The sequence below is a fragment of the Perna viridis genome, chromosome 5 (assembly GCF_037379345.1).
Source record: "Perna viridis isolate PV_CMFRI_1.1 ecotype Kerala chromosome 5, ASM3737934v1, whole genome shotgun sequence".
NCBI classification, from domain to species: domain Eukaryota; kingdom Metazoa; phylum Mollusca; class Bivalvia; order Mytilida; family Mytilidae; genus Perna; species Perna viridis.
Genome location: NC_142449.1, coordinates 36,805,948 through 36,822,888, shown reverse-complemented (window position 1 = coordinate 36,822,888; position 16,941 = coordinate 36,805,948). Strand labels below are relative to the sequence as shown.

The 16,941-nt window shown below is 31.9% G+C and overlaps 1 protein-coding gene across 1 annotated transcript; it reads left to right on the top strand.

Moving 5' to 3' along the window:
• Positions 1-137: 137 nt before the first annotated feature.
• Positions 138-16,589, top strand: LOC148617298 (E3 ubiquitin-protein ligase AMFR-like). The gene is made up of 15 exons (XM_088584910.1): positions 138-550; positions 3,995-4,087; positions 4,411-4,575; positions 5,125-5,277; positions 6,042-6,082; positions 7,193-7,325; positions 8,481-8,614; positions 8,907-9,017; positions 9,723-9,910; positions 10,437-10,552; positions 11,536-11,661; positions 12,071-12,136; positions 12,819-12,940; positions 13,383-13,505; positions 14,268-16,589. Exons 1-15 carry the CDS (start codon positions 224-226, stop codon positions 14,461-14,463), a joined length of 2,094 nt encoding a protein of 697 aa, XP_088441036.1. The 5' UTR covers positions 138-223; the 3' UTR covers positions 14,464-16,589.
• Positions 16,590-16,941: the final 352 nt, after the last annotated feature.

Here is a 16,941-nt window from a genome sequence, read left to right as displayed (position 1 = left end):
ACTTGATTTTTAAATATCTAAAAAGACAAAACTGTTCATTATTTTTAGAATCATATTTGAATTAATTATTTTAGTTTTTTATCGCTGTAATTTTCTGAGAAAAACACTCTGCATAAATATTAAAAAAGTAGGATCCACTCTTCCAATCGAACACACTCAGTGTTTTGACAGGTCAACATAGAAAACCGTAGAATGTTTAGATTGAAGTTAGAAGATTGAAGTCATGCCTGTTATCATCTTAGAACGGATCCCACTGCCAAGTCTTCGAACATACACAAGTTTTTCAGTTTTGTTATTGTCTTGTGCCGTATTTTATGCCTACCAATGTGTTCGAACGTTTGAAACAGACCCACCAAATCCGGCAAATGTTAATATTGGAGAAACCCATACCGAAAATAATGTTGGAAATATTGACACCACTGAATTACTGAATGACCCTGATGTGGCCAGAGAACCAATACCAAATCATGATTTTGATATACACCTGCCATATGAGAATTTTTGGTGGAATGTATTTTTTGTATTGACATCTGAAGTGTGGTGTATTTGGGTAGGTAATTTTTATGGAATTCCAGATGATCTGTCCTTACATCTACATGTACCTGTCCCTGGGTCAATATGTCCTCAGATGATTTGATAAGATCCACCCATTGATAGATTTAGCCCATATATAAAACTTATTATTTAACTTGTAAATGTTGTTACTTGTCTATGAGCAGTAATTTCTCTACCACTTGTCATTTTTGTCATTGACAAAAAGCTTTTTAGAAAAAAAGTCTGACCTCATTTCATCATTTGAAATTTTTGAAAGTACAAGAAAAAACGTGAGTTCTAAGCCCAAGATAAGTTCAAATGGTGAAAGTGACGATTTGATTACCCCAAGCTAATTACAGCTCTCAACTGATGTGAAAACAATCACCCAATTTTCAGGTTTTTTTCCAGGATTTTGAAAGCTTTAGTCACTTTCGCGTGAGAAAATGAGGACCATTTTAATGATTTATTTTTTAAAGTCCGGTAGTATTTGCATCTGACATAAGGTATTTAGAATCATATCTTATTTACAGCACTGTGTAAAGACATGAAATAAAACTTATATGTACATGTACATTGCATATGGATAAAGCACATCATTTTTTTTTCACATATCATGCAAGCATGTTTTCCAGAGAATCCAAATAACATGCCTGAGGTTTAATTAAAAAAGAAACTCCCCAGCTTTTAAGAATCATCCAAAACAGAAATCCCTTTACGCTCTTATACATACATGTACATGTAAATCAGGGACATACATCCCTGGTATAGTTTTAAATGTACATGTATTTCATATAAAAAAATGCTGTTTTCTGCATTGGCACCCTTTGTAGAAACACAAAAATACATCTAGCACAGTGTAGATATAGAACTGCCTTAACATGCACCAGTGCCACATTGGACAGATATAAATATTTTCATATACATGTAGGTATTTCCGTATTGTTGCCTCATGAGATTCTATTTTTTGCACAATTTCAAACTGAACCAGATTGAGTTAATGACAAATTTACCGGTATGTCATTATTTTTTGGTTATAATTAGTATTGGTCCCTGAGGAGTTCATTGATAGCATAAATGATATTTTCAAGATCATACATATTGATAACATGCAACTACAAAATGTAGTGACACTGGGGTAGTGACAAAATTACCCACATTTGGTTTACACTAAGTTTGATGTAAAAAAATAAATGATAAATTACTTTTTATGTCATTTTGATACAAAGTTGATGAAAAGTAAAGGAATTTTCCAAGCAGCAATTGTTACTGGCATTTGAACTTTCACGCTTGAGTGGTCAGAGATCGACATTTACTCCACGTGCGTGAATAGTGTATTTGTCGAATTAGGTGATTGTTTACACAAAATGTTAACACCTGTTGAGAGTTGTAATAAGGTTGTGGTAATAGAATTGTCACTTTTGCCAGTTGAACCAATGTTGAGCTTACAGCTCTTAATACTTTTTGTACTTTCAAAGATTTCAGGTGAGTGAATGAGACTAGATTATTTTCGTCATTCAGAAAAGTCTGTTGTCATTGGCGAAAATGACGAGTGCTATAAAAATCACTGAATTTTCCAATTACATGTACACAAATGTACAAGAACACTAATCAGGAATATGGAGTGATTGTCGATCTCTTGTCCACTCACACATGACTTTAATGAACACTGTTGATGGTCACTTACGGTCAAATGCTGATTTCTGCTGAAAAAAAAATCACTTACTTCTCGTCAACTTTGTTTCGAAATAACATTAAATAAAATTTTATAATCATTCATTTTTGTACATCAGAATTACACGTAAGTGTTGGTACTACCCCGGTGTCACAACAGTTTTAATTATAGATCTATGATCTTTTAGTTACATATCTGCAATTGTTACGAATATAACTGTAATAATGACATAAATTATTGTCATTAATACAGTCTGGTTCTAATAGTTAACAATTACATTCACTGTTGTAACTCCACTAAAAATAGAATCCTGTGAGGCAACATTGGGGAAATACTTATCAGAATTTTGCTAAATGTTATTAATATTCATGCATACACAGTCTGGGTCCCAATATATTACATGCAATGACATATATCAATAAAAATTTGAGGCCAGATGGGATAGAATGACTTGGGATGTCTAAATGGTAAACAGACAGAAGTGACAGGACAAAAAGACACAGGAAATAAAGTCATAGGTTTGCTAGGACAAAAAGTCACAAATAACTTTTTGATCATTGGTTAGGAAAATGGACAGCAAAACATTTCAAAAGAGTATATATCAGAATGAATCATATCCTAATCTTTCACTTTATTAGCTATAAAGTGAACACAAAAATTAACATATATGTAGATGTCAATTGTGATAATTCCAAGTAAACAAATTACTATTCCTATGAAACCATTCAATAAGATAGCCCTCTTGACACTATTATGATTCTAATTATTTTTTCTTGCATATTTTAATATTTATTATTAATTTAGAGTGTTAATATATAAACATAGAAATAAATTGGTAAAAAAAATGTGTTTTAATGAGATTCTTTGCAAACAATTCTTAAATTATGATTGTGACTTTTTGTCTGTGACTTTCTGTCCTACATTTGTATCAACTTGAGAACTAATCAATCTGACACTATGATCAAGTAATCTCTTGTCCTGGCAGTGAGTGACCCTGAAGATATGAGCACATGCAGTTGTTACATTAATTGAAAAATAATTCATTTAGACCCCATTTGAACATAAAAATAAGGAAAAGACAAACAAAGTTATCCACACATGATTTAGGCTATTGTTACAGTAATTGTGGATTTTGTGAATCCTTGGGTAAAAAAAAGTAATATGTTTGTTTTCTGCTACCCTATCTACCCTATTTTCTTGTGCCTACCTGAAGCATTTTCTGGACATTGTTAACATTTAGCATAGATTGTTTCCCCATTAACTCGATGTCAGATATTTAAAAAAAAAATATGATAATTTCCCTACCCACCCTATTTTTTCCCCATTAACTCGATGTCAGATATTTAAAAAAAATATATAATAATTTCCCTACCCACCCTATTTTTTCTTGCTGGTAGCGGGAAACAAGACTATTTGATCATGCATAAGTACTAACTTGTCACATTTTTTTGCGCCTGTCCAAAGTCTGGAATCTATGGCCTCTGTATATCTTGTTTCATTTAGTTAACTTTTATGTTACTGGAGTACATTTGTATATAGGGGCAACTCTGCTCTGTATCTGTGTTTAATGATGTTTTAGAGCAAGCTGCAGTCTGCCCTGTGGTGTTGGTTCATTGAAGACCAATGAGTGGCCTTGGGCTGACATTTTCATCCTGGTGACGGTGTTTTCTCTTTGACATATTCACCATACATATTCTCAGTACAATTTTTTTGGCCTTATTGAAAGATTGTAACCTTTTTAAAATATAGTGAACAAATCTGTGTGTTAAAATTATTTTCTACTTTTAGGCTTTGGTGAATACAGCATACTGTGTTCTTATTTTACTTGCCAAGATGATACAGAAAGCTGTATTTGGGGAATTGAGAGTTGTTGAAAAGCAGGTAGGGATGACTACTTCTAGTCAAGATTTGATTTTTAATTCAATATTTTATATCTGAATTTTTAAAATGGAGTTGAGATCACCAGTAATACACAAAATGTAACTCTTACAGTAAATAGAATTGTTTTATTAATGGAATACCTTTGTACAGAAAAGATGAAATTGTACAAGCTTGTTTGATTTTTTTTTTTTTTTTTACCAGTACATGGTTGATACCATGCTGTGATTGTTTTTCCTGGCTTCAACACAACACTTAATGTAAGATATGTAAAAAATATATGGTAATATGAAATCATTTTTGAAATTCATTTATTTTTATTTCAGCACTTGAAAGATAAATTCTGGAACTTTTTATTCTACAAGTTTATTTTCATCTTTGGAGTAATGAATGTACAGACAATGGAAGATGTATTTGTCTGGGTGGCTTGGTTCACATTTCTTGGATTTTTTCATTTACTTACGCAGCTGTCTAAAGATAGATTTGAATATGTGAGTAGAATTATTATCTAGTATTATGTAGTTCACAATGTCTTGGCCTTTTAGATGCAGAAATCAAAATATGCTAAACAAAAAATGCTACATGTAAATATCATATGGTTCAAGATTAACTTATTTTTTCATGTTAAAATTATAGCAAGTCATGAATTTTTATAACATTATAGTAATTCTTTATAATAATCAATCCAAACTTTTAAAGTAACAGTCATATCTTTCAGTCATTAGCCCTATACATGTACCTGAGATCCTTTGTGTACTAAAAATTGAGATAGGCTGGTAAAGAAATCAGTGATTGAGCATATTAATATCAAGAAAATATTATTGTTTGGACTAGTAGCTGAAAACCAAGTTTTGATCAGAGACTGCTTTAATAGAAAGTCAAAATACTGAAATTGAGAAGAAAGTATAAAGGAGGAATACTTTAAAGAGAAATAATGTATGATTCTAGCCAGTAACTGTAGAACTGCACATACCTCCAGAGACCTTATACTGTAATGTACATGTATTCATTGTACATGTACATGTATTTACTATTTTCAGCTATCATCTTCACCTACCACACCAAGATTTGACCATGGAAAGTTACTAGCCTTGCTAGGCTTCATCTTATTCAGCAGCCTGGTGTTATTATGTACATGTACTGTCATCAGATTCCAAGTGGGCATTACCATTTTTGCATTTATGGCTGCAGAGGTAGGAAATCAAAATAAAGATCTCTGATCATTTAAACATTTATTATGAGATTGATTGTTTTGGTTGAACTGAGGACAAAACTGGATTTTATTATGACAAATCACTTGGCAAATGAAAAAAAAAACAAAAAACTAATGATACATCTGCAGTTACTGAAATCAAATGAAGTTGATGACAAGAAAAAATGTACCTTCCTGCAATAAACACCTCCCCTAAAAACCGAGAAAAGAAGCATACTCTGTTAATTCAGTACTTGTAATTGTTGCCTGTATTCACTGTTCTTTTGGGAAAATGTGTTTTTCTAATTTTTGCCTCATTGAGAAAATTCCAACCTAATTACTACTTGAAAAGAAATAAAAGATGTGAAGTTCGGTTTTTGTTATCGCAACCCATTTGCATTTATTGCAATATTAGAGACACTGCAATTATTTCCAAATTTATGAAAAGAAATCATTTGAAAGTGTTGTTCAAAAGTTATGCAAGTAAGATGACATCAAACAGCCTTGGTAGTCTCAGGATAGTGTGGAAGGTCCTAGGTTTGATCCTTAGCCCAATCAAACCAAAGACTTTGAAAATTGGTAGTCACTGTTTTTGCCAAGCTTCTGTTAGCTAGCACAATATCGATCTGGCTCAGTGTGTTGGACTAGTACAAATCCGGTCTGTTCAATTGGTCAATCGTTCTTGTTCTGAAATACATGAAATATCTGCTATAGGACATTAAATGATAACTAATCAATCAATATATTGTTTCGTCTTTTTTTCAGTGCCTTATTCTGTCTATTAGATGTCTACATGTCTTAGCAAGGTAAGGAGTGACTGTGTAACACACAACATCTATTTATGCCAAAGCTGACTTAAATGGAAAATACTATGTTTATAGCATCCATGCATATAAGTTTGATTTTTAACCCAATTTTATTTTCTTTCTGAGTGGTGTTTTCTTATTCATTATTGGCAAGACATTTTATCTTGGTTAGTTATTCTACAAAAACTATGGATATAGTTATCCAGGAAAAGTATTCAACTTATTTATTTATCAACATGTACTTGTTTTGTGGAAGAACATTAATATGAAGTAGACACTTGTAAATATCAATCTTCTGATATAATTTAAATTAAATTATATATTTTGTTGAAGAAATAAATCATAGAAACTCCATTTTATCATTGTTTTATCATGGGCAGGTCGTTTATGTGGCATTGTTTTATCTCAAGCAATAGCAAGGGATTAGATAACAACATAAATGGCCAGCGAAATACATGACTGCTGATAAGAAACAAAAACAAATACATTTGTACTGATAAGAAAACAACAAATACATGTACTAATAGGAAAAATGAAATCAGTTTGTAGAATGTAGGTATCACCATGAAATTAGCCTCTGTAAGATTTTTGTGCTTTAGACAAAACGCTACTAAATATTGACAAAAAATACCAAAGCATGAATTTATAGAACAATTCAGAGACATCAGTATCCAATTACATGGTCTATTCAAGATACAGAGACTGTCGACCTTTACAATGTAGTGAACAAAATATTAAAGTACAATTGCATATAAAAACTGAAGAACAAATTTGAAATGCAGTGGTAGTTGTCATCTACAATAGAGACAATGTAGCACCTTTTCTGTGTTACTTTACTATCTGCATTGCTTTCAATCTAGTGTTTTCAATAAAAGTAAAATGACTAGCTGAATATTGGTAAAAGAATACAGAAGCATCAGCAATTGGATAAATCATTTACGTAAATAAAAAAAAAAAATCATGGTCTAAATATGAACACATGGAACAGAGACAATCTATATACACAATGTAGTGAACCAAATGAAAGAAAAAATTTACACACAAAAACTAAAAACTTAAGAAACAGTAAAAGGATTTTTTACACTGACATTACAGTTAATTACATTTCAGATATATAATCCATTTATATGAGATGAATGTTGATGGTGTTTGGGAGAATAGATCTAAGTACATTTATTACACAGAACTTGTATTTGAACTGTCAGCTATATCAATTGACTTTTGTCATCACCTTCACATGTTGGTAAGTTATCTGTACACAGGTCTCGAGGATTACCTGTGAAAAAAATAATTGGCCTATTTCATGATGTTTTTATGTATGCTTGTAACTAAAATATTAGATCCTAATTTTTCAAGTATTTTCTCAATTTGTATTAATCATTATATACAATGAATCCCTAATGAAGATCTAGAGCTTTTAAAATATTACTACAAAAAAGTCCTTTCATTTAATTATTTGGAGTTTGTTAATATCTATATTAATTTAAGAAGTAGCATGTTTTCTGATTAGTAGAATATTAATAGGATAATTAATTGGTAGGAGTCAATAACCAAAATATGATTACGAGTGCTAAAGAACGCCTAGATTTAACGAGTGGTCTGAACTTGTTCTGCACACGAGTTAAATCTTACTGCGTTCCTGGCGTTTAGTGATCATATTTTGGATATTCATGATAACCAATTTTATATCCTATTTATTTTATAGTTTCCCTCAATTATTTGTTGCTATTTTCAACATAAATTTCAAATTTTGTCAACGGTGGATTAATTTCAAAGTTGTGATGTTTAGGCGGGAGAAAGTCAAAGAGTGAAATTACCAAATTTATTTCACATCTGTCTATTTAATAATTTCATATATCATCTCTTAAACTTAATTTAATACACAAAAGTGATGCCAACGATAACTTAACTATATATTAGATACTGACATTGAATAATGAATTGTAACATTGTTTGTGTATTTAAAATAACCTCTGTGCACATGATGTGCACTGGAAAATAACACAGCAGATTATTTTTAAGGGTGCAACAAATGATTGAGGTTATTTTTTCATAGGCCAAGTGGTCTCATGGTAGCATGGTCACTTTGAGTGTAAGAGGCTCAGGTTAAATCTCTGGCAGAGTCACATCAACACACATCTTATAGGACATAAAGTGATGACTTTTCCACTCAGAATAAGAATAATGTGTTTTAGTTGGATGACATGCTAACCTGGTATGCCTGAAGCCAACAGAATAAGAATACAGCTTAGTGTGTCAGGTTGATGTACAAACAGGGTCTGTCCTTTATTTGATCTAATGTTTCATCTGAAATGCATGAAATATCTATCCAAATATCAAATGTAGATCAAAGAAATGTAATAATTGTTCCTCAAATGCATCGTCTATTTGATTTCAGTTATGGGGAAATATCTTCCTTAGTATGGCAAGTTTAGTCATTTGTATGCAGTTGCGTTTCCTGTTTTATGAATTTAAAAGAAGATTAAATCGTCACAAAAACTACAGAAGAGTAGTTCAGAACATTGAAGCAAGGTATTTAGTCATTCTTGTTCCAGGGTTATGCTGAAATAACTCCATTAGTTCCCACATTTTATTGAGAGAGGATCAGGTCAGTATTGACCCTTCAATCTGAGTTTGTTTCAACCTTTCACTCTTGATCATTATACATTTTTTTGTAATTTTTGTAAGACTTAAACTTATATATGTCTGAACCAAAGTTTGAAATTTCATTCATGAAGTTTTGTATAGCATACTGGGTAATTTTTGATGTAGCTTAGTTTGAATATTTAGCTCATGATTCAGAAGAAATATTTGTATTATCAAGATTCCCAATGGCAACAAGGGAAGAAATAGAAGATCATAATGACAACTGTGCTGTGTGTTGGGAGAGAATGGAATCATCTAGGAAACTACCATGTGGTCATCTCTTTCATAAGTTAGTATTTTCATGATGAAATTCAAATCTTTTTTCAAACCTGAACACCAATAGAAAGTTACCTCATGCGGCAGAAAATCCACCAAGAAAATGACAAATGAAAACCAGAAACAAGTATATCACTGTTTGCCTATGAAAATATTAGTTATTACATTGCCAGCATGACATGACAGCTGGTGTACTTCCTTGCTATAGAGGAGATAAGTCAAATTAGGAAAAGTCGGATTCTGGAATAACTCTACAAATAATCAATGTTCCTACAAAGCTGTCCTTACTCAAATACAGTTTTCCTCTTTTAACTTAACTATGATATATCAAAGTTTTGGTTAATTCCAGGTTTTTAATCAGTCCTATGGAAAAGTCTTCAAGGTTCATTTTATTATACAATACAGGAAATATTATACTTGACTGTATTTAGTTTTATGGAGGTAGACTTAGGGTAAAGGACATAACTCTTGAAATCTGTGATATATTTGTATCATATTCAATTTCACCAAAGCCTATCAAACTTCCTTTGAAACAGAATGGAATTAGTCCAAGTTACTTTGATGCTTTCATGAGATTGATATAAAATGCTGAATACAAACATTCCAATTATTTGTAAGAGTTGTGTCCCTTAGGCTAGGTTTCCCTCCCTAAGTGCAATAACATGTATTGTACACTTAACTTTATCATTATCTACTATACTGAGATTTTCATTTTCAGTGCCTGTCTTTTATCGTGGTTAGAGCAAGATACATCTTGTCCTACATGTCGTATGTCCCTGAGTGAAGAACCACAAGTTGATCCTAATGGGAATGAACCTGATGATGCAGGAGATGCCAGACCTAACATTCCTAATGCTCCACCACGTCCAAACCCCCAGACTACCAACCACTTCTTCCATTTTGATGGTATGTGTAAGACTTAATTATACCCCAAGCAACAAGTTGCAGGGGTATAATGTTTTTGACCTGTCCTTCTGTCCATCTGTCTGTTACTCTGTCCATCATGCATATGATCACTGACAATATATATGACATTTTAAGTCCACCTACTACTGCTTTGTTAATTATCCCCCAACTTTCGCTAAAGCGGGGGAGTATAGAACTCAGCTTTTTGTCAGTCCTTCCAGCCATCCATTACTTCAGCAATTAAATAAAACTTATGCACTTATAAAATCATAAAGGCAGGGTGTGACAATAGTATTCAGTCACATTTAACATGATCAAAATTGATGCATGTCAATCATTTTTTTTATTTCCTTTTTGATGGAAAAGAAAAAATGTTAACTGAATTCAATATAAAAAAAATATTGAAGATTTGTACTAATACTCAAAAAATGTTAACCATTTTTTAGCCAACCATCTCATTTATTCCAGTAAAAGTTATGTCCCTGTCAAAATGTAAAATTAATTTCCATATTTTTTTGTACCTAAGGTTCTAGATATGTGAGTTGGTTGCCAAGTTTTTCTGTGGAGGTTACCCACACCCAGCTGTTGCCCCATGGTGGAGTTAGACAGCCTGCACTACAGACTTCACAGCTAGATAATATGGTTAGTGTTGGAAACATATTTAAGTACTGTTAATTGAATTTGCTTTCAAACTATACAATGTTGTTGCTTGGAATTTTATGGGATGGAACACATTTAAGTATTAAATTTTATATTGGAAATTTCGATGTGCTGTGCACATGTTTCAAGGAGTAACCTCTCGTCAACAGCATTAAAATCAAATATGTAGGAAGATCTTAATCAAAAAATTAATGATACATGTTACATACAAAATGTATTCAAAACCATCACTACCTAAATAGGGGCCAAAAACTGAAAGTAGTACTAGAAATGAAGCCTCAGTATTAAAGGTTAAACGTAAATTTATTTAACGTTGGAGAATACACATCTGTACAAGTCAACAAATAACATAAGCTCTGTAGAGCTTTTTAACTGATGGTGAAATTAACAGTTATTTTGCTAATGTGTGGGTGCCTGGAAATCTTGACACACGTTGCACATTCACCCAAAGCAGTGTGGACCTAATGATTTAAAGTGTAGTGCCTTAACCACTCAACCATCTTGCCTATTTTTTTTAATAATTTAGCCATGTAAATAAGCAATGTTATAGAAAATGATATGAAATAAAGTATGTGTAAGGCAATATTTTTTTTGCCAGTGGAATTAAGGTGATGTTTGAACCACCACATGTAGTGGATTTTTGTGGCAGGTGAAAAACAGATGGATTTCATGTAGATTTGCAGTTACCTTGCATAGCAGTATAATAAAAGAAGAAAAGACAACAACTGCTGAATTTACCACTAGATTCTAATGGCCATTAAAGTATGATAACCTAGTGGTAAATTCAGCTATAGTTGTCTTTTTTCTTAAATGGAATTTTAAGTTTTAACATGAATAGAATACCTAAAAAATATTTACTTTCATTGAGTCCAGATAAACATAAAATTGTTGTAAAAAGAAAGAGATAAATTATGACATTTACAAACATTGTTAGGTGTCCATTGAAGGAATGATGTATATTTCAGGCTAGGCAGGTTTTATCTGTCTTCCCTCACATGCCAATTAATTCAGTACTAGAAGATCTGAGGAGTACAAGATCTGTTGACTTTACCATAGAAAATATACTGGAGGGCAGACTGGAGGCCCCTTCTGTAAGTATTAAAAAGAAAGTATGCTGGAGATCAGAATTGAGGCTCTCTGTAAGTACTGAATAGAAAATAAAAAGGGAAGCAGACTGTAGGCTCAGATCACAAAATATGCTTTTTATAACCTGCTATAGAAGACAAAGAATGAAATAAAATAACTGAATCATTGAAACTGCACTAATATTTCGTCATCCTGGCAAATAAATTTATAAAAGCTATTTTTGAAGTGAGGAGTTGAACTATTGGATTCTAAGTTATATTTCAGGAGACTTCTTTTCCTGCTTTTTCTACAATGAAAATACTAATACCTAAAGTTTTACTAGAGTTATAGTGGCAATATTCAAATTAAATTGATGTCATGTTTTGTCTAAATTCAGTGTTGACTATAAGCATTGAAATGGTTTATTTGTTGTAGCCTGGTACCTTAGCAACAAGGGCAGCTTTGGGAGACAGTGAGAATGATGATGAACCTGAAAATCAGGTATGAAATATTCTTTACTTGGTAGTTTTTTTTAACAAATTTTCCTTTATTTAAGACTTACGTTGCTGTTCCTTTCTTATCTTATTGTTTCAGATTAAGACTCAAGGGATTATTTCACAAGAAAAGGTTCAGGGGTCAAATATGATAAATTTTAATTGTTTCCACCTTTGAGGACCTTGGATTTTTGTTGATTACTGGTAACAATTTTTTAAATATGCAATAATGATTAAATACAGTTTATGTTTAACTGGAGGGTATGTTTATCTTGTTTAGGTGTCTATATAAACTGTCTCACAAGTTTCTGTTTGCAGCTTCTGATTTTGTTTATGGCATTCAATCCAGATGTAGGACATGACAGCGAGTGAAATAGTTCATTTCAGGGAATAGGTCTTTCCTTGATTAAATGATCAGTACCTTATGAAATGTTAGATAATGAACTGAACAGTTGATAATGAGATTTAAAATTTCAATTATTCCTTAGGCTTAGTTGTATCTATCCAAACTTTATTCCCTGAAGTAATCAGTTTTACTTGGTTTAACAATCTAGAAATTATAAGTTGGCTTCTATTTCATAACATACATGCAGATAGTAATGAAAATAGTATAGATTTCTTATGAGTTCACCAATGTCTTTTTGCTACTGCAATGTGATGTGTATAATAAACATGTTCTCTTTTCACAGCAAATATTGCTACCCTCTACAATGTCAAGTACAGGTGTCATGGCAATATCCAATGTTATACAGCAACAGAGTGAGAGATCTAATTATATTGATGAAAATTTACCTATAGTTGAAGATTACAGGTATTTACTTTTGGGAATAAAACTGGAAGAAGTTGGAAAATCTTGACAGAATAAAGTAACAAATAAGTTCTTGCAAAAGAATATACATTTTGCACATGATTTTGTACCCTCATTCATTAGAGTGGAGGCTATATTTTACAATCACATAATTGTCTGTCTGCCTGTTACACTTGTCTGTAACATATTTCTCAGCTTCGAAATAGAGGGAATGTATTGCTTTTGCATGATCTGTACCTCCCCTTTCTAGGTTTCTCCCTTATCTACTTTATTTATAGTACAATTGAATTTATCAAAAATGGTTGTGGGGAACTCTGCATGGTGAAGCATGCAACATTTTGTTCTGTGTTACATTGCTTTCCTCAGTGAAGAAAACCTGGTTACATGATAAATCCGATGCTCAATTATAACTGCAAATTTCTTAAGTAAAATGTTTATATTTTAGTGAAGAGGCTAGTGGTCCATCTATGGGACCACCTACTTATGGTGGGAGATTTTCTAAGTCCACCTCAGAAAGAGAAGAAATGTTAGATACAAGAAAAAATGCCATGTTAGAAATGGCAAGAAAGTAAGTAAATTGTATATGAATAAAAATATTACAATATAGGATATGAAATAGGTCAAGATGTAGTCTTATTTTACCTTTAAATACAATAGGTCAAGATGTAGTCTTACTTTACCTTCAATACATTGTATTCACAAAATAATTAATGATGGTTTGATGATAGAAATGACCTTATTGCCGACAAAGTTCATTTTGATGCAAGTCCACTTTTAATGCAAGTAATATAGTATATACTTAGGGAATAGTTTTTCTTTTTTTTGATTGAATGACTATTACCTGATGAAATGTCTCGTCTAGTGAACTGGACAATAAGCAAGGACTTGAAATCTTTGTAAATTGTTGAAATAAATACCTAAAAAAAATCATTGAGTGATTGTCACTTAGAGTATAACCAAGTGAAGACCACCTCTAACCGCTGAAGTCAACTGTATTACTGTAAATATAAAGCTTTTATTTTACTGAGGAATTATTCATCAGAACAAAGATGTACTCTATTAATCAAATTATAATTACCTGGTAATTTGACAGATTGTGTGCTATTTGACTACAGAGCAGTCAGATTTAAAATTTGAGAATTACATATTTGCAGGCTGTAAAATGAAGGGTGGAGTGAGTTCGAATTTTTATTAATACCAAATTGTTAATTTTGAAAACTGGGTGTCTTGATTCTAATTCAATTTACCTAGTTTTCCTAAAAATCTCTCTGTATTTCGTGAATCACTATGCTAAGAAAGATTCTTTACATTAGATGTTAACTTTTTTCAGAAAATATTTAGAAAAGTCTATGAAAAATATGAACCAGAATGATCTGAATTGTAAAGAAGATAGCAGCAGTAGTGATAATAATGAAGAAATATCATCAGCTGATCACAGTGTTCACAATGTAAATGACTCAGTAAGGAGACGAGAACTGCATTACCAAGCTATTCAGAGAAGATTCAATGGTGAATCACAGTTGTAAATGTTTATTTTTAGAAATCTGTTTTTGTGGTACACTGAAATCGGTATAATCCAAACCTTACTGTAAATAGTTATCTTTGTCAGACCACCCAATGATTTTATGGACTTCTGATTTTTTTCTATCAATGGGTCTTCCTTCACTAACTCAGGTGACAGTTAAGCTTACTTCTATGAACATAATGATATAATGAAACTTAGAACACATGCACTGAACATTATGGTACTGTAAAACGTATGTCCAATTTTCACAGTTTCCATAGAATTAATTTGTTTATTGGTACTTCTTTTCTCAGTTTTGGACATAAGTAAAAGTGCTATAGTATTTAAAATAGTTTCCATGCATTTTTTTATAGCAAAATTTGTTCCACATAAACTCTTTTTTTGTAAACTTGACAAAATGTTTTGTTGTGGCTTAGAGATGGTCAGAGAATCAGTGTTAAATTTACACTATACTTTCCCTTTTGCACGAAAAACACCTTTGTGACATAATTTGGGTCTACCGCCAGCTGTTTTTGGAAAAAAGATGTCTGCCATTGTAATGTAAACAAGACGATAGCAAAATAACGAACTGATCAAAGGCCGTGGTATTGGAATAGTGGCAAAAGGTCCTGAAGTTGGAAAAAAAGATTTTATTTTTATAAGTTCAGTCATTTTTTGTAATCTCAAAATTTGATGTATCAAGTTGAAGGTGACCCAGAGTATCGTGTAATATATGGAGTATTCTAAGAACTTGAAATATTAGGAATTAAATTTAAAGAATAATAGGTTCTTTAGATTTGTATTATTTGAATTATGATGATACCTTGAAAACTCGAAGTTAGAGTTCAGATAATTCTTATGTTATTTTCAGTATCAGAAAAATAGTTCATTTAACAAATTATTCTGTTGTTTTTTACCAATCTAATTTCTCATAAGTCTTGTCAAAGTAAACAACTTTATTGATTTATAAAATCCAAAAGATAATTCCCTTTTCCGTTCAAGGTTAATTATTTATTTCCAAATATTTTCCAGTGTCGCATTAGTGTTTATCTGTCCAAATCATAAAGTACAAGTCTACATAAAATTCAGACACTGCCAATGGTAAAGTGATTTTGATTCATGGTGTAGAAAAACCCACCAAACAAAAGATGCTTTTTAAGTCTACATATGCTATACTTTCACATAACAATAATCATTTCTGCATTCAGATTGGTACTTTTTAGAAAATCATACATTCAATTCCCAATAAAATCAACCAAATGTAACCAAATCAAAGACGATAACTCTTATAAGGTCCAATTTCATGTAAAATATATATAATTTTTATCTTAAAAGCGCAACAACCAAATGAAAAACTAAAACTGGTTATATGATCAGTAACTGTCTCTAAACAAGAAATAAAACTGAATTTAATGGATTTTTGACATGCATGAATCACCTTCTGTCTGATTTTTAGAAAGACTGTTACTTAATTGAAAAAGATAGATAGTTGATAAATCAGGTTTTTACAGGCCTTAATTTAAAAAGATTTCACTGTACATGTGTATATTTTGTTATTACTTATGAATCATGCAAAATTGTGATATCTTGATTTAACTGTTTTAGGTTCATTTTATAGGGCTTGTAAGTCTTGTCATGTGACCCCATGAATTAAGGAGAATGGGTTCCAAACTCCCTTTTAAAAGCAAGTGGTCTTTGAAAGGGTAAACACTACTATTTTAATAACATGTATAAATGTGATTCAAAAGAATATGATGCTAAACTGTTTCTAGCTCACCTGGCCCTTGGCCATGTGAGCTATTGCCATCACTTGGCATCCGTCGTTGTTAACAATTTTTCAAAATTCTTGAATGCTCCTTGGGGTATCCTGCATACAACTGTTGTGGCGATTTTTGATCCGTTGAAAAACATGGCCATTATTACTAAAAATAGAACATAGGGGTCAGACAGTAGTTTTTCACATATATCTCCAAAACCGTTAGGTTTAGGTTCTGACTCGCGTTAAGTGTTCAGCATGATGAGATCTATCTGCAGTCAAATTTTCATTTTAATCTATTATGCCATGTTGGAGTTATTGCCCTTTTTCGACGTTTTTTGCTATTTTTAATGTTATTTCTTTCAAATATCTTCTCCTCTGACACTACTTGACCAATTGGAACCAAAATTGTTATGAATATTCCTTTGGGTATTGTGCATAGAACTGATGTGGGGATTTTTGACCCGTCAAAAAGCATGGCCGTTGTTACTAAAAAGAGAACATAGGGGTCAGACAGTAGTTTTTCGCATATATCTCCCAAACCATTAGGTTTAGCTATAAAGAGATGAATGAAAGTGTTCAGCATGATGAGATCTTTCTGTGGTCAAATTTTCATTTTAATCTATTAAGCCATGTTGGAGTTATTGCCCTTTGTTATTTTTTTTTGCTATTTTTAGCTCACCTGGCCATAGGCCAAGTGAGCTTATACCATCACTTGGCGTCCGTCGTTGTCGTGGACAGTCT

Bases quoted from the DNA above. Each gene is read 5' to 3' on its own strand.
- LOC148617298 (XM_088584910.1), top strand. From the start codon at position 224: ATGCCTGTTATCATCTTAGAACGGATCCCACTGCCAAGTCTTCGAACA. The intron at 4,088-4,410 runs GTAGGGATGACT...TTTTTATTTCAG, and splicing joins TGAGAGTTGTTGAAAAGCAG to CACTTGAAAGATAAATTCTG. The intron at 6,083-7,192 runs GTAAGGAGTGAC...ATTACATTTCAG, and splicing joins TGTCTACATGTCTTAGCAAG to ATATATAATCCATTTATATG.